The following is an 18026-nucleotide window of genomic DNA, read 5'->3' as shown; positions in this document are numbered from 1 at the left end:
CTCATACCTTGCTAATCGTAGCCCTAGTAACATGAGACAGCTATATGACAAAGTTCCCAGTGATAGCAGACTCGTGACGCACAAACTGTAGTGCTCAGAAGCACTCTAATCGAGAGGGATGACAAGGACTTCAAAAGTGGGAAGTGATGATGACAGCAGTTAACAGTGGTAGAAGTGGGAAGTGTTGTGACCACACTGGATCACAAAGTAGCAGAGTAGTGAACTTGAGAGTAGAGAAGAAGTCTGGATTGGAGTTCTTGTTTTTTTACAAGGTAAAATACAGGGGTTTATATAGTAAAAGAAAAGTAGGCTATGCACAGTATAGCTGTGCAAAAAGAATGAGAAAGAACATGAAGGAAGGAATGTATGCTGACGAATCCTGCATAGGTAGTACAGGATAAGATTGTCAAAAAAAGAAAAGAAAGGGATAGAACAATGAATGCTGTGAGTAATGTCACAGGTTTGTACAGCCATAAAGTAAAGTCCAATAGCAAAAAGAGAGCAGGAAAATCATGATGTCATGGGAAGATGCAGTAAAAAAAAAAGGGCAAGGCAAAACACTATCAGTATCAACACAGTTCCTTTATTGTCAGTCAGGCATTCTAAAAAATATGTGTCCATAAAAATGATTCAAAAATCAAAAATAATCGCACTGTAAATGAATGTTCTGCTGAAAAAAAGAAACTGGAGCCACCGGTCCACCACCTAGTCCAAATCTGACAGTTCCATGGCCTTACCAATGGACTGGTTGTGTTGGACCACCTGATCAAACGAGGGAGGGAGAGGAGTAGTTCCAACTTGGAACAAGTGAGTCCCAGGCAGCGTGTGATAGGTGTAGCTGTAGCAAAGACGATGGACAAATGATAAGTGTACCCAAGTGAATGGGACAGCGATGAACATGGGCGACGCAAGGGGATGAACCTTCTCCAGCTCAAAAACTACCCACCCACGCTCCAACCAGGCAAGACGAGCGACCGATGTTTTGATAGTATATGATGGCAGATCGACGTCATGAAGATGGACCTGTTGCCCTATTTGGACCGGCCGCCGGGGCTTTGCTGATATCAGCAGTGGCACGTGGTAGTCAACGGATCGGCGACGGAAGCGGATAGGAAGTGGTGACATCAGAAATGGTGGGGGTGCAAAGAAGATGAGGAGGAGGAGGGTGGAGGTGACGAGGAGGTGAACTAAAATGGGGACCCAGAAACGACCGTCGGGTGAGAATAAAAAGGAGAGGAAGGGGCCCATGGTGGGGCTAGGCAAAGGAAGGGGAGTAAGGGAAACGACAAAAGCGAGGGCGCAATGCAATGTGTAGCCAGTGGCGACGCGAAAATTTGCCGAAATGCCGAAATGCGGAAAGTACCGGATGGAAAAGCAAAGGTGAGCGTGACTGGATTGCCTAATAGAGGTGGTGCTGATCAGCCACAAGTTCAAAAAGGGCAATATTAATTACTATTCCACGTGGCACTGTGCCTGTGTGGCGCAAAGGCGAGTCTTTTTGAATATTCGCTTCGTTATTGACACCTGTCCATGCTACCAATCAACTTTGGTGCATGACAACGGACATGATTTGGTTTACCCAAGTTTACACACTCTTGAGGGCAACGTGACAATGTGACAACCCCTGTCTGCCAGTCGATCTCAGGATTGTGTTTAAATAGCCAGGTCCAGCCCAAGATTAAATTAATCTTCCCTAGTTGGGTAGCTTCGGCGGTGACTCGTTCTCTGTGTCCTTGGTATTCGACCACAAAAGAACATTTGTGCATGATGCAGCCACCCGCGTTCAGCATACCGTCAACGTTATAAACGGGAATAGATACATCTAATTTTACAAGGGGGAGTCCAATTTGCTCTGCCCAGGCCTGATCTATGAAGATTCCGTTAGCGCCTGAATCAAGCAGCGCACTGGTTGGGTGTACTATGCCCCGGGCAAGGTTTTCCACACCAATGTCTAAACAGATCTCCTTTTGGAATAAATATGTGCGCATCAACACACGCCTTGGGATTTTGGGAAAGGGTGGCTCCAACGAAGAAGAAGAGGTATCGAAAGTTACATGTTTTTCTATTTTATTTTTACCAGAATCAAGCACCCTATTGTTTGTCTCGCCGGGGCCACGCTCCAAGGGAGACACTGGTGCAGTGGTAGTATTATAAATATTACAGTCACAATGCTTCATACAAGTACATACTTCAGATAACAAATTTAGAAATCTATTTACAAATTGGGGAGCCATCCCTGTCTTTCCTTTATTGCTTGTGCAACACCCCGGAGCAGGGGCCACCTTGTTGTGGTTTACTTCGTTGTTCATAGGAGCAAAGGCACCCAAGTGACCTAAGCTCCGAACTCTTTTCCCTGAGCCTTCATCTCATTGACCTGTTGGTCATAGAAAAAGGCCCAGATTTTGTTGTATGAACGACCGGCCAAAGAGCTGAGCCGATCGTTCGGTTTTTTGGTTTCTAATTGGCGCACCTGGCGCCCTTGATTAATTTTTTTGTTGAGCGGCCTGCACCCCGTTTCTGCAATCTCGGGACATGTGTCCCTCTTGGCCACAGTTGTAACAGTTGCCCTTGAATCTGTGCATCTGTCCGCCTTGGACCGCGCCAATATCCATAGGGGCACCCTATCCTGGCTGCAGCCCGAACGGCTTGAACCCGTGAGAGTGATTATGATGGTTTGATGACCCAGGGCGCCTCTGGGATTGGTTGTTTTTGGTGGTCTCGCCACCTTGGTGCATTTTGTAGAGCTCTATGGCCCTACCTATTTTTGGAACCTCCTCTGCTGCTTGAGAGAGGTTCTCGTTTCTCATATCCTGCAGATAAAGCTGTTCTGCAATGTGGGGGTTCACATTGCATTCCAGCAGCTCTACTGCATGGTCATTACCAAGACCCCCTTGGATGGAGAGGGCCAGGAACCGGGTTACAAAATCATCTGTCCTCATGTTGCCTTGTTTGAAGGAACAGATTTGCTGACACGCCCAGTCACGCTCAGCTTGCAGTTTGAAATATTTTTTGATCTCTACTTTGAGATTGTCCCAGGTGGGCCACACTCCCGCGGTGTAGCACTCCTGAAGCCTTACTTGGGTGTATCGACCTGCCACAGGTCCTTTAGTCGAGATAGCACCGCAGTGGCTACCTCAAAGTCATCGGCAAATGCGTCCCAGTTTGCCTAAACCCAAATCTGGAGTTTGATCCACCATTTGGCAAATCGTGCTCTGTCTCCTTTGGAGGTGCCAGGGTCAGCGACGACTTCGACTTTCTTGTTGAACTTTTTCTCTACCGAGGGGTTTGCCGCAGGGGGATTTGCCTGCAGCTCGGCGAGTTGAGTGGTCAACGCCTGAATCTGCGCACGCATGTTGTGCAGCAGGGCATTGATATCTGGTTGCAATGACATGTCGACTTGTTCTCTTTGTAAAGTAATAAAAAAAAGGTAACTGGGGGTCCCCGCTTGCTATCTGCGGATCTACCTCTTCCCAGCTGAGTATCGGATCTCAATCTCCGACTACCCACACTATAGTATTTTGAAAATTTATATAACAGTTATAGTATTAAACCCTGGTCCGAACGGTTGTCAGGGGGTGGTTCGCTTGTTAAGCTGTCAACCCTTCTCCAACTGGCGGAGGCAAGTGCCCGGCTTGGTCAGAGGAAAGAGAAAGTAAAGTTTTGTATTTTAATTCTAATCAACAGTGGTTCCACACCGACTGCTGAGCTAAGTACTCCCCTTAACGCTGGGGGCCGCGTATCAAAGGTTTTGGTTCTTCTCCCAAAGCACTACAAGGCCGTCGCGAAGAGCGCACCTATCTGCTATGTGGGATATTCCCAACCAATAACCAAATCTCCTTCACCCTGGAGTCCAGGTGCCCAGTGAAACTTTTTGCACAACGTGTGAGAGAGTAGAGGAGCGAGTCCTAATGTAACAACCAAGAGTTAGTTACTCTGGCGCACACAAGAACACACTATAAAGAAGATGTTGATGGAGTGGTTACCCCTTAAGCTGCAGAGAGTTTGTTGGTATACAATAGGAGGACTCGCTAGGGGGTCTCCTGGATTTATTGGGGTATATATACTAATACAGAGTGTTTGTACTTATGTACTGTACAGTTGATAAAGTCAGTGGCTGATGATGTCATGGGGCCTAGCCCGCATGACCAGCTTCACTGTGTGAGAGAGTTGTATCTAAAATGAGAAGAAGGCAATGCGGCGCGAGAAAGAGGAGTTTGAACAAAAGGGGAAGTGCTGCGTGGCACCCTGTGTAAAAGCTAAAGTGTACAAGGTTAAAGCGGAGAATGAAAAAGAAGGAAAGGTCCGAAAATTGTGTTATCGTAACAGGGAGTTGGCTTAGCTTGTGCGCTAGACCCTTCCGTGGACCTTAGTCCCTAACTCCACGGAGTGAACAGGTGAGAGTAGAAATTAAAAGGTGGAGTGGGGTGGAGTAAAGGTCCTTTAGAGAAGGACCAGAAAACTTAGAAGGAGACTTGAATAAAGGTGGGAGGAACTAGTTGATATTTGAACTGCAGGAACAGAGTACAGGAGCTATGGCTTATATACTATTAGAGGGATTGGAGGTTGTAAGGAGTAACTCATAATGTAGGTACAGAGTTCCAATTTTCTAGCAAGGGGAAATTGTATGTGAGGGGAGTGTACCATAAGGTCTAAATTACAGAGTCTATGAGGAATAATGTGCGAAGAACATGTATGTCGGACTAAAAGTCCGGTGCAGGAGTATCAGAGCAGGTATCCATAGTACCATGTGGGGGTGGGGTACAGGGCTATACTAAGTGGCAGATCATGGGGAGTGTAATTCCAAGGATATCGAAGATTTGGGAGTTTGGACTTGAGGATCTCTGACTTTTTGGAAGTCCAGAAACCATGGCCTGTGGCATGCATATGACAGTATCCCCCTTAAGGGTGAAACTCTTGAGACCCAAAATTAGTTTTGCAGGGCCGGACTCCAGTGGACATATTTGAACGGGGTTAGGGTAGAGAGCTCTTTGGTGGACAAGCTTCTTGGTAGCGAGTGTACCTCTATTCCTAGTCCCACAGTGACCAGGTTCAATCCATCACATTCCTTGTCACAACTTGTTTAGGACCAATTTCCAATTTGTACTTGTTTGTTTTTTCTTTGGGCGGCTTGGTGTCGCCTGACTTTTGGTATGCTTCTATGTATACTGCTACATGTTGATTTCTCTACTTCACCTGTGTTAGATTATAACAATCATACATAGAACTTCACCAATTCCTTGATTACAAATATGTGCAGCCACTCATACAGAAAGTTTGCACCACATGTTTAAATGTCTTAGCTTTAGCAAGCCAGTTAAACTTATATTATTTTGTATAACTTGACAGTTCACAACCTGAGAATCGCCTCATCCTGGGTTGTGTCTGAGTACTGGCTGTAATTAGGTTGTGTTGTTGACATATTGTTTGCAAATCTGAACAAGATGTTGAAGGGGAAATTACAAGCTTGTTTGAGACAGTGGTACTCTTAAGAATCTTTTTATTGGTGTTTAAAGGTGAAGAATGTGCTGCACTTTCTTAGTGTCCATTTGGATGGATAGCACCTACATCTACATGTATCTTTGCTGTGCCAGTGTCATTGCTACTACTCAGTCAAAAGTGTGTGATCAATCATTAATGGCTGCAAGGGACATGGTTCCTACATTTGACTTAGTACTAATATTTCCATGCCACTTTTCTACTTGTCTTTCACTGACAACATGTGTAGCCTCCGTCGTTTCCTTATGGTAGTACACTATGCCACTCAATATAACACAAATGATTCTGTAAAACCACATACTTCAATGATGTAGTACTTGGGGAATCGATCTGTATGATAGGCTGGTAATGTAACACACCTGTGTGGGACCAGGTCTGCCCGGAGGGCCATGCTATTATTAATATTCACACATCATTTCAGTGTATTATTTCGTGGTTTCTGGCATCATTTCATCCAAGGTAGTTTAACCAGTCCCTGACGTATCTTCCGGATCATCTTGCATCTTGACACAAGCTCCTTCGGACCTTCAACTAGTGCTGTCACTTCATTCTCATGACTCGCCTTGGGGGGTTGCTGTTCAATCGGCTTCACTGCCGGAAGCATCAAAGGCATTGATCCATTGTCAACGTCTGAGTCAACGGGAATGCTGGCTTGAACAGGAAGAAGCTCCACCATTGCCTCTTGTGTACAAGCATCCAGCAGTTTCTGTTCATCACTGTCCTGTGACACGACGCTGCAGGGGGTTTGACCCAAAACGTTTTTCAAATTGGGTACAACGTCATCCCGTGCCTCAAGTAAAGCGGCCACCTCCTTATGCCCAAAATGTACTGCATGGTGCATCGGTGAGTCTCCTTTATTATCTTGCAAGTTTGCGTCGATGTCATGTCTAGAAAGCAGCTTTTTTACGAGAGATTTGGATCCATTTTTCGCTGCTACGGAAAGTAGTGTTTCCCCGTTCTTGTTTTTCCAGTTCACATCAACATCAGATCTTTCAAGCAGTAGTCGCAATACTGCCTCATTCCCTTGCTGGAGACTGGCATTTTTAACGCTCTGAAGGTCGTTGCTGTAATAAATATCATCAGTTAGAAAACTACTGGTAACATCACAGTCGTCGGAGCCCACCTCTTTCCACCGTTTATGTCATTGCTATTCACACCTTGATAGATGGAAGAACTCGTGTCCAAGATCTCGTCCATTTCGCTAAAAGCACGGTATGCTGCAGCCCACAATGGCGGGACACTGCTCTCCGTCGGAAACATGTTCACGTCAACCCTGCCGCAAGTCAATAGAAATTCCACCGTCTTTTCATCACCATGCCAGGTCGCTATCCATAGAGGTGTAAAACCACTCTGATCTTTCCAGTTGATGTTGAAGTTTACAAAATTCTTGACAAGCAAACGGGCTAATTCTTTGCGGTATGGAAGTCGGAGCGAGAAAGCCAGTGGCATGCATGTCTCGGAGAGTGGGGACTGTGCTTTCCCTTGATTATCTGTAAGAGTGAGTGGAGTGGAATCACAATTCTTGTGCGAGTCTACATCGTGCCTCGCCAATAATAACTCGACAACTTCGGCATTCCCTTGGTGCGCTGCACGTGAGAGCGGCGTCCAACCTTCGTGGTCCTGCGAGTCGCCATCCACACCATAAATGGCCAACATTAGCCTTACAACCTCCACCCGTCCCTCTTGAGCGGCATACCAGAATGGCGTCCGACCGTCATTGTCCTTTGAGTTCACATCAACCTCATCCCTCTCCAGCAGAAGCTTGATTATCTCCACGTGTCCTGACCAAGCTGCTTGCGTGAGCGGCGTCCAACCATCATCCTCCCTTGAGTCCATACCAACTCCATCTCTTGCCAACAGCAGTTTGACGATCTCCACATGCCCCCTGTTAGCTGCCAAAGCGAGCGACGTCTGACCGTCAATTTGCTTCGAGTTCACATCCACTCCGCCCCTCGCCAACAGCAGCCTAACAATCTCCACGTGTCCCTGGTAAGTTGCTCCCAAAAGCGGTGTCCAACCCTCATTGTCCCTTGATTCCACGTCCACTTCCTTCCTTGCTAATAGTAACTTGACGATCTCCACATGCCCCTGGCAAGCCGCTCTCGAGAGCGGTGTCCAGTTGCTTTTACCCTTTGAGTTCACGTCAACCTCGTCCCTTGCCAACAGCAGCTTGACAATCTCCAGGTGCCCATTGTTAGCTGCCCCTGAGAGCGGTGTCCAACCGTCATTGTTCTTTGCATCCATATCCACCTCATCCCTTGTCAACAGCAGCTTGACGGTCTCTACATGTCCCCCCAAAGCTGCTTGCATGAACGGTGTCCAACCGTCGTTGTTCTTTGCATCCACATCCACTTCGTCTCTTGCCAGAATCAGCTTGACGGTCTCCACATGCCCATTGTAGGCTGCTTGTGAGAGTGGTGTCCAGCCATGATTGTCCTTTGCATTCGCATCCACTTCGTTCCTTGCCAATAGCAGCTTGACGACCTCTACTTGCCCATGGCGAGCTGCTACCGAGAGCGGTGTCCAACCATCATTGTTCTTTGCATCTACATCCACATCGCCCCTCGCCAACAGCAGCTTGATACTTTCCACATGCCCATGAGAGGCTGCTTGCGAGAGTGGTGTCCAACCGTGATTGTTCCTTGCATCCACATCCACTTTGTTCCTTGCCAACAGCAACTTGACGATCTCCACTTGCCCATGGCGAACTGCTACCGACAACGGTGTCCAACCATCATTGTTCTTTACATCCACATCCACTTTGCTCCTTGCCAGCAGCTGCTTGACGATCTCCACATGACCACTGTAGGCTGCGTGCATGATTGATGTCCAACCGTCATTATTTTTTGAGTTCACTTTTACTTCGTCCTTTGCCAACAGCAGCTTGACGATTTCCACGTGCCCTCCCGAAGTTGCTTGCATGAGCGGCGTCCAACCGCCATTATCCTTCGAGTTCACCTCCACTTCATCCCTTGCCAACAACAGCTTGACAACCTCCACATATCCTTCCCTAGCTGCTAGCAAGAGCGGTGTTGAACCATACATATTCTTCGGATCGGTTTGTACGTCATGCTCTGCCAATAGCACTTTAACGACCTCTATTCTCCCATTCGCAGTTGCGGTACTAAGTGCTGTGGCATCATAATAATTCCTTAAATTGATGCCATGACCTCGATCAAGCAGTAGCTTCACCACTGTGGCATAACCTCCTCTTGCGGCAACGTACAGCGGTGTTCTATTCTTGTTGTCTCTGCTATCGACAACAACGCCTTTCCCCAACAAGTAATCGATAGTCAGATAAAGACCGAAGTAGGCACACAAATGTAATGCTGAACCCCCGTCAAAGTAGCGAGATTCTGGACCATACATGGGTTGTAGGGCATTCTCAACATTCTTGTCGTGACCTAAAAACTCGCGGATCACCGTCGGAATTGTCTCCTCGATATTCCGTGTGTGGTGGCCCCAATTTTGTCGAGCATAAGCAACGAACTCTTTACTGTGGGAAACATCTCCGGGATGTACTTCTTTCGGTGAAAACATGGAGAGAGCGTTGAAACATATTTTAACAATTTGCGCTTGGGGGTCCGGGAAAGCCCAATCTCCACGTTTGACGAGATATTCCTGAACAGAGTAATCTGATAGAAACGGATTCAAGCAATAATGTTTCAATCATGCACCAGACTACTTACGGACCAAACGACACACATCCCCATCAACGACAAGTAAGCCAGCGCAGGCGTCCATTATGATCGCTTTCGCCATCAGATCATCAGCGCTGATCTTACGCAGACCAGTTGAAAGGGCTAGAGCTTCCTGGAGCTCCATGAAAAACAGTGCTCTGGAGGCAAAAACAATCCACGTCATAACTGCCTTGGCTAGTTCTCTATGTCGGCCTTCATCTATCCGTTTCATGGTTTCATCATAAGCACTTCCCACCTCCTTGGGGAGATTATCAAGAGCGCGTCGGACCTCATTGCGAGTAAGTTTGTGTGCTAGTAGATCCACATGTAGACGAGATAGCAAAAACCTTAAATAGTATGTCAAAATCTGGTTCTTGTAAGAATAAAACTAGCTTTATGGGGTACTCACATGCCCTGACTCTCTTTTGTCAGCCGCTCAATGACTTCTCTTCTCAACGCGTCACCTAACAGCCCGTCCAATTGTGTCTGTAAGTGAATGCGGTCGGTGATATAGTTGCGTACATCGTCTGCATGCGCACGAATATCCATGCGAAGAGCTTCATGAAGCGCTGCCTCGACCGATGACATGTCACGAGAAGTCACTAGAAAACTACCTTTCAGAGATTGCAGACAATGCACCGTCTCGGAACGAGTGTCGTGATCCTCGGTAACTTCATCTAAAGCGTCGACGACGATGAAGACCTGGGAGAATTGTTTAATTTCGTTCCTTAACGCGTCACAAACCTCGGATAAAGTTGGACGGAAGTCTTGTTCTCGATGGCGTTTGAATTTATCTTTGATGCGCCCGAATGTTAGGGGGAAGTCTTGTACAAGCTGTTTCAATAGGCTTGCAACAAGGTTACAAGCAGTTTGCCTTGAACGATCATTATAGCTGCAATAAGCGTAGACCACAGCCACCTTGTCCTTTTTGTCCTTCTCGAGGTGGTTGATGATGTATGACCTAGTAAAAATGTATGTGATAGCTGCTTAGAATGGATCTAATTGATTTGCGGCTAGACTTACGCAAGAACGGTCTTCCCAGCACCCGCTAGTTGATTCGGAATAATAGGGAAAGGAGAATTTAGACCACAATTATAATAGTGTACTTACGAATCCCAGGGCACCAAAGCGTTTTCACATCTCCCCTCTGCCACTCTTTGAACCTCTCATCATCGAGCACCCATCCTCCCGTTCCTTCTCGCCAAGTCTCACGAACTTCGCTCTGCCTTTGGCGAAAATTCAGAGGGGACAGCCAGTTTGCGAATTCCTGGAGTTCTTTCAAGGTAGCCAAACTATCGACTGTGCTATATTAGACTACATTTAGGCCGGGGAAGATATATCATACCGTTATCTTGAGTATAGTGGTTGATCGTTGTTTGATTTGTTTGATAGTTATGGACGTCGTTGTTGATTTGATAACCATTTCCATAGACTTCGTTGAATTTACCATAGCGAGCGTCGACAGAGTCAGATGGTTGATTCGTATGAGGGCCACGGTTTTCGTTGTTGGTTTCATAGCCACGGTCGTGAATGTCGTTGTCAAAGAATCTATCATAGCGAGTGTCGGCAGAGTTTGATTGTTGATTCATTTGAGGGCCATGGGTCTCATTGTTGACTTGATAACCGTCATCACCATGCACTTGGTTGAATTGAGCATTGCGAGCGTCGACAGAATGAGATCGCGCCACCATGCTCTTGACATCAACATCACCAGCATGTGAGGACTCCAGAACACTCATCTCGCGACCTACTGGTGATACTTCGCGAGGGCTGCGAGGGGGCGAAGATACTCTAGTATATATGGCGTGCACAGATGTGGCTACAGGCCGCTAAACACCGAACCTTGATTTATCCACCACTTGACGCCCAATCTTGTCCAATCGAAACTGGAAGGCCACGTTGATGACTCGGATACCCATCAGCGAGATATCAGACAAACAAGTGGCAGAATAGACGTCTACAATAACTTGAAGTCAAAAGTGCGTACAGATGCGACGGCGGACTTTGATATTTATGGTTCTACTTCATTCTCCAGTCTTCATCTACTGTAGTGTCCCCAATTTACGGTCGATATCAGTGTAAAAGTCAAAAGTGCGTACATGGCTGTGCGTAACTAGGACATTCATGTTGACGTCAATACAGGTGACTACTTGATTTATGTGATGCGGCATCCAAATGACTGTTATGACAGTCATTATCTCTCTAAAAAAATATGCAAGTCATCGTGGATGAGACATCAACGTTGCATCAGCTTGTATTGGGGTCGAATGAGCTCATTACTAGTAAGAATTATGCAAAGTGTTTACCAAGCACTCCACTGGCAGGCGCCTACTAATCTTTCATTTATAGAGGCATTACACTGATGTCGGACCCATATCGATCATTGTCTCTATCACTCATCGTCTCGCTTCAAACTCCTGAAATGGCTCCTATAAAGAACGGTCGTCTCCTATTTAATGCAGTGCCACAAGGTATTGTGCGATTTCGTCCACCACGCAATGATCTCATATTCGTATTGGGAATCCAGGTTATCCCGTACCTGGTCAAACTACCGTTTACGACGACAGCGAGAAAATCGACCTCGACAATGTCCCCTTGCATGGCGGTTTTCTGCTCAAAACGCTCGTATTGTCTATTGACCCTTATATCAGGGGTAGAATGCGGGATGTATCGTCGTATCCGGTAAGCTTTTGTTTCTACTAATGATGGCATGACAGTCAAGCTGATCAGATGTATAGCTCGCTTACAAACTGGGGAAACCGTGAGTTCGACTTTTTGTTACGACTCTCCTTTGTTTCTGATCTAGGACGGACATGGGATTGCATCTTGAAGAGTGATATCTCATGGAGTGGGAATCGTTGTACGCTCTGAAGATGCTACTGTCAAAGCAGGCGACCATATCTATGGATATTTGGGTCAGTGTGTATTATCAACTCTAAATGGAATTCAAGCTATATCATTGTGATGATAGATTTTGCAGAATACTCTGTCAAGCCCAACATGCAGGGTTTCAAAGTCCTCAAGAACGAAGAGAAATTACCATGGTCTGTGTACGTCGGCATAGCAGGCATGCCTGGTGAGTCATCCGCGGATGCCAAATAGGTGTTGATCAATTAAACATGCCTTGATTCCAGGACAAACAGCATATACTGCTTGGAAGGAATATGCTGATGCGAAGAAAGTAAGCCTGTTGTCTCTACCTCCCATCTTTTCACATAGGTGCTCACCTTTGACTGAAGGCGAAACAGTATTTGTGACCACAGGTGGAGGTAAGCAGACCATGTCAAATGACGATATTCAAATTTAATCTTCTTCTCCCCCTTCTCATCTTTAGGCCCTGTCGGATCGTAAGCCAACATAGACTTTGTATGCAGACTCACTAACAAAACATTACCGCAGGTTCGTCATTCAACTAGCAAAGGCTGATGGACTCAATGTCATTGCGAGCGCCGGCTCAGACGAGAAGGTCAAGTTCATGAAAGAAATTGGAGCAGATGTGGCTTTCAATTACAAGACCACCCCTGTTGCCGATGTATTGAAGAAAGAGGGACCGATTGATATGTTCGTTGCCCTCATTACCTTTGAATCATTCCTTTTTTGTTGACGCGTTGGCTCTAAACAGTTACTGGGACAATGTCGGGGGAGAAACACTTGAAGCAGCTATAAATGCAGCGTCGACCGGGGCACGACTGATCGTAAGTCATTTATACGAGAACGATACATAATTTCATTGCCTTAATACCAATGCTCCACCAGGAATGCGGCATGAGCTCTGATTACAACAACAATGTGCCATACCATGTCAAGGTGAGTTCCTCATACTCGGGATCATAATAGTCAGGAAATTGATGCACACTCACCAAAACCATTGCTTACTATCCACGCAGAACCTCTTCTACATTATTCCCAAATCACTCAAAGTTTACGGATTCACAGTGTCAACATTGCTTGAGAAATACGTCGCCGCTTTCTATGAGGAGGTTCCTAAGAAGCTTGCGAGTGGCGAGATCAAGTATACGGAAGACGTCACACAAGGGTTGGAAGGTGCTGGGGAAGCGATATTGGCTGTCCTGAAGGGAACGAATACTGGGAAGAAGGTTATATTGGTTGCCCAAGAGTGAGTGACACGGTGCCACGGCAAGTGTTGTACGAGATCACACATTGTATTGTTGCATACAAGCACCGAGTCTCAAGGATGGAATCAAATTGATTATTTTTTCCATTAACTGCCAGTGATACTTAGATCATGACGCGACAAATAAGGGGTAGGCGTCTGCTATGAGTTGTTGTTTATACATGGTGATAGGTCACGTGAACTTGAACTTGAATGATTGAAACCGAGTCCATCATCATGATATTCACGACCTCTTAAGTTAGCAAAGATATCAACTTCGAGTTCCAAGTTTGTCGTCCGTCATTGGTCCGATAAGGGGGACTATTGAATATGCACAGTAGCGTTCACAAATGACATTATGACAGTGATACAGCTCACCTTTCTGTCGTCATCAACGTATTAATCATTGTTAGAGTTGAATAAGCTCGATTATTGGTAAGAATCATGTTTACCAAGCACCCCGGCCTACTAATATTTCTTGCATATTTATAGGCGTCGATGGGAATTCTCTTGATGACTCCGTATCCCTCTCTGAACCACTACCTCCATCGTTCATAGCTCGTTGTAGTATTTTGACACCACAGAAATGGCTCCCACAAAGAACGCTCGTCTCCTATTCAATGAAGTACCAGATGGTATTGTGCTATTTCGTACTACTGCTGCAAGCAAGGATCTCATACTAGCACTCGTAACGGGTGTCCAGGTTATCCCATCCCCGGCCAAACCACTGTTTATGATGTCAGCGAGAAAATAGACCTGGACAATGTCCCCTTGAATGGCGGTTTTTTGCTCAAGACGCTTGTATTGTCTATTGATCCTTATCTGAGAGGCAGAATGCGAGATTCGTCTTTGCCTAGTTACATAGTAAGCGCTTCGCTTTGTTGATGATAGTAGCAGGCCAGTCGATTCTGATATGTCATGTTATAACCGCGTGGATAGCCCGCATTTGAACGGGGGAAACCGTGAGTTTGGCTTCTTGCCACTCTTAATCCTTCTGAACTTGGACGGACATGTGATTTCCATCTTAAAGATTGGTAAACTATGGCGTCGGGATCGTGGTGCGCTCTGAAAATGCTACTTTTAAAGCAGGCGATCATCTCTATGGATTGTATGGTTAGTCTGAAGTTTTCTCGTCTCCAAAGGGGATCCAAATTAAATCATCGGGGCGATGTCATGTCATGGTACAGATTTTGCAGAATACTCCATCAAATATAACGCAGAAGATTTTTTGATTTTGAAGAACAAAGAGAAGCTACCATGGTCTGTGTACGTTGGTGCAGCAGGCATGCCTGGTAAGTCATGGATCAACGCCGAATGGGGATGAGAGTCGATCCATTAAGCTTACGTTAATTCCAGGAGAAACAGCATATGATGCTTGGAAGGAATATGCCAGCGCGAAGAAGGTAAGCCTGTGGTCTCTTCCTGCCGTTATTTTTACATAGGTGCTCACCTTTGACTGAAGGGCGAAACAGTATTTGTGACTACGGGTGGAGGTGAGCAGGCTAGTATGTCAACTAGCGGTATTCAAATTTACCTTCTCTTTTCTCTCAACTTTAGGCCCTGTTGGATCGTAAGCAAACGAACATGAGGTTTGTACACTGAACGGCTAACAAAGTCTCATGTCAGACTCGTCATTCAACTAGCAAAGATTGACGGACTCAAAGTCATTGCGTCCGCGGGTTCAGACGAGAAGGTCAAGTTCATGAAAGAACTGGGGGCAGATGTGGCTTTCAATTACAAGACGACCAGCACTGTCGAGGTTTTGGAGAAAGAGGGACCCATTGATGTGTTCGTCCTTCCCATCATCCTATAATCCTTCATTTTTTGTTGATGCGTTGGTTCTAATCAGATACTGGGATAACGTCGGAGGAGCAACTTTTGAAGCGGCTATAAATGCAGCTTCGGTTGGGGCACGACTGATCGTAAGTCATTCATATGAGAGCAATGTAGAGTTTCATTATCCTAATATCATTGCTCCAACAGGAATGTGGCATGATCTCGGAATACAATGGCGCTCAACCATACCCTATCAAGGTGAAATTACTTTCAAACTCGGGACTTCATTGAAACACCGTTATCAAATGCATTGCTAACTTCCTTGTTTACACACACAGAACACCTATCAAATCATTGTCAAATCACTCAAAATATACGGATTTATCGTGACGATGTTACGTGAGAAATACAGCGCCGCTTTCTATGAGGAGATTCCTAGGAAGCTTGCGAGTGGCGAGATCAAGTATAAGGAAGACATCACACAAGGGCTGGAACGTGCTGGGGAAGCGATATTGGCTGTCCAGAAAGGAACGAATACTGGGAAGAGTGTTATATTGGTTGCTCAAGAGTGAAGTGAAATAACAAATGTTGTACGAATAGATGTATTCGACTTTGATACGAGATCAGTTTATGAGGGGTAAACGTGTCACCAGAGTCAAATTTATGGGATCGAGCTGAGATATGCCTTGACCTATCCTTTCATTTCGAGTGGTTGAATGAAGCTTCCAAACGCGACTTCACATACTCTCCAGCGGTCACAACTTCGTATTTCGGCGGGTTCTCTGTGGAAACACAACTTTGAATGGGCTACATCACGAGAATCAGTCGAGAAAGTAGAGATCATGCAAACAATACGGATACCTCGAGCTTTACATCATAATCCGACCCAAAGAAAAGCGGGATGGAGTATCGTTCGGTGCCCGAAGCGTTGATTGCGCGATGAACTGTAGATTTGAACACATCGTCTGCAACAATAATATGTGAGGTCGAGCACTGTCAAGGCCACGCTACACGCACTGGTCCAACGAGCGAATTGATCACCCAGACTAGAATGAGTTGATCAGCTCCCAAATCAACTTATAACTACCAAGATCGTAATCAGGGCTACTCACTTGAGGACAAATGTACCAGGTATCGGGGTAGCGTCAATCCATTTCCCTTCGGCATTCATAACCTGTAGCGCTTGGACTTGATCTTGCCACAGGATAGTGAAGCACTAAAATGGATGCAAAAATGCTAGGCGTGTGATTTCAATGAAGAGTAGGCAATAGTTTACCTCGTAGCTGAAATAGACGCTTTGAGATCTCACTGTTTCCCGTAAGAAGAAAGGGGGACTCACTCTGTATGCGCGCCGATCCCGATGATACGATCAAGCTCTCGAGAAGGCTGTGGGGGATAGTGTAATACTCGCAGTATCGCAGCAGGCTTCGTCGTCTAATAAGACAGATCCAAGAAGGTGTATTTATCAGGCAGATTGTAAAATAAACACGACCTCCAAGTCACCTTGTCGTCAAAGAACGTCTCTGGAAGGTCTAAAGCGAGCGCGAATAAAGGAAACAGTGACTGGCCAAGGCGTACGACGGCATGACTTCATGTAGACGGTGCACTTTAGTCCGGGGCTAGTGAGAAAAGGTTGCTCAAACTCACTAGTATGTTAACAAATTTTCACGGAATCCGGGTAGATCGTCAGGCCAGACATTACTCCCTGCCATAGCTCCATCGTCCCGATGAGCCAGCTGTGAACCGTTCGGCGCTTCCCAACCTATATCGAAACCCTCATGTAAATCTCCTCTGTTTTCTGGGTCGGTGTTTTCACCGAGCAGAGCTGTGTAGCCTTTGAAATTGGAGCTTTTATGTATGTCCAGCTAAGATCATGGTAATTCAAAATTTGTGGAATGTAAGCATGAGACGAGGTAGATACTGACCTCCGTCTTTGCAGAGATAGGGAGATCAAAAAAATTCTTTGCTGAACTTAGTGTAGCTTCAATGATATTCTCGGGTATACCGTGGTTCTTGACTAAGGATGCGATGGTTGTTCAATAAAGTCGCTCAGTGTAGGTCAAAACGCACTATAGAAAAACCCGACGTTGATACATGCATCTCGAATTTCATTTGCTAGCGCACGCCTTAGGGAGAAATGTTCACTTGTAGCATTTTGAAGGTCGCTGTGATCGGTGTTTCACGATGAGCAGGCAACTTGGGATAATAATAGTAATGATACTCGCATGATAGGAATATCCTGAAATACATGATCGGTCGGTTTGGTGCTGTGCGTGATCTTGTTGAAACGTTGCATTTCAATACTCCTCAACACGCAACCTGGAACATACCATCTTTCCCTTGATCGATTGCACTGCAAGTATGCTTGTAAGATAGGTACGCAGCAAGGATCAAGTACGCACCTGAGCGGTCGATATTCAATCTTTAACAAAAGCCGAAATAGACTTCGCATCAAGATGCAAGAGGGATTTGGAGATCATGCATATCTGTCAAGTAGACGCCAAAGTCGGAGTAGTCGGCGGTGGTTTTCCATTCGGAGTATGTTTGACGGAAAACCGGTGACACATGCGTACGAATGTGGTAGACTAGGGTGCGTAAAAATGATTACATCTCCTTCTATTGGGTGCAACTCTCATTGAGAGAAAGATGTGATCACTGCTGTGCAGGATTGATGAAGGACACGACCATTTTGGGTTGTGCCAAAAACATGACTGTGCTGGAACATTATCCGTCAGATGGATCACGTATCAATTGTGTTGCACACTGGATTGCAAGGACGGAGTTGTTGCTCAACAAATTACCGTGACACCTTTATCATGACACGACGAACAAGGGGTAGACGTCTGCCACGAAGTGTTATTTATGTATGGTTCTTAAAAACAGAGCAAGTACGTTACGCCAGCAGTAAATGGACCTGCGAAACAATCAAAGTGATATGAGTGTGCCCCAATTATCATTCT

General features: G+C 45.8%; 5 protein-coding genes across 5 annotated transcripts; 2 read left to right on the top strand and 3 right to left on the bottom strand.

Moving 5' to 3' along the window:
• Nucleotides 1–2332: 2332 nt before the first annotated feature.
• SERLADRAFT_439079 (uncharacterized protein) lies at nt 2333–3391 on the bottom strand (the record flags this gene model as incomplete). Its single annotated transcript, XM_007319473.1, has 3 exons — nt 2333–2630; nt 2683–3129; nt 3195–3391. 3 exons carry the CDS (start codon nt 3389–3391, stop codon nt 2333–2335), a joined length of 942 nt encoding a protein of 313 aa, XP_007319535.1.
• Nucleotides 3392–5878: 2487 nt separating this feature from the next.
• On the bottom strand, nt 5879–7372 carry SERLADRAFT_392223 (uncharacterized protein; the record flags this gene model as incomplete). Its single annotated transcript, XM_007319472.1, has 2 exons — nt 5879–6560; nt 6620–7372. Coding segments are annotated over 2 exons (1147 nt in total), but the record flags the coding sequence as incomplete, so codon positions are not given.
• Nucleotides 7373–11538: 4166 nt separating this feature from the next.
• On the top strand, nt 11539–13297 carry SERLADRAFT_439077 (uncharacterized protein; the record flags this gene model as incomplete). The annotated part of the gene is made up of 11 exons (XM_007319471.1): nt 11539–11647; nt 11704–11858; nt 11915–11937; nt 12009–12091; nt 12148–12252; nt 12311–12445; nt 12511–12523; nt 12576–12737; nt 12799–12871; nt 12933–12983; nt 13064–13297. 11 exons carry the CDS (start codon nt 11539–11541, stop codon nt 13295–13297), a joined length of 1143 nt encoding a protein of 380 aa, XP_007319533.1.
• Nucleotides 13298–13813: 516 nt separating this feature from the next.
• SERLADRAFT_392217 (uncharacterized protein) lies at nt 13814–14338 on the top strand (the record flags this gene model as incomplete). Its single annotated transcript, XM_007319470.1, has 4 exons — nt 13814–13925; nt 13994–14154; nt 14230–14252; nt 14321–14338. Coding segments are annotated over 4 exons (241 nt in total), but the record flags the coding sequence as incomplete, so codon positions are not given.
• Nucleotides 14339–14502: 164 nt separating this feature from the next.
• SERLADRAFT_470108 (uncharacterized protein) lies at nt 14503–17526 on the bottom strand (the record flags this gene model as incomplete). Its single annotated transcript, XM_007319469.1, has 19 exons — nt 14503–14586; nt 14652–14693; nt 14753–14783; nt 14848–14860; nt 14917–15078; nt 15140–15212; nt 15274–15324; nt 15405–15873; nt 15928–16031; nt 16084–16112; nt 16179–16282; nt 16343–16349; nt 16406–16500; nt 16570–16654; nt 16714–16931; nt 16992–17083; nt 17137–17231; nt 17292–17419; nt 17469–17526. The coding sequence occupies 11 exons, from the start codon at nt 17360–17362 to the stop codon at nt 15766–15768; spliced, it is 1008 nt and encodes a 335-aa protein (XP_007319531.1).
• Between the last annotated feature and the right edge of the window lie 500 nt (nt 17527–18026).

This window comes from Serpula lacrymans (assembly GCF_000218685.1).
Source record: "Serpula lacrymans var. lacrymans S7.9 unplaced genomic scaffold SERLAscaffold_8, whole genome shotgun sequence".
Taxonomy (NCBI): domain Eukaryota; kingdom Fungi; phylum Basidiomycota; class Agaricomycetes; order Boletales; family Serpulaceae; genus Serpula; species Serpula lacrymans.
Note: the sequence above shows the minus strand (reverse complement) of the source record. Positions and strands in the feature narration are given on the sequence as shown.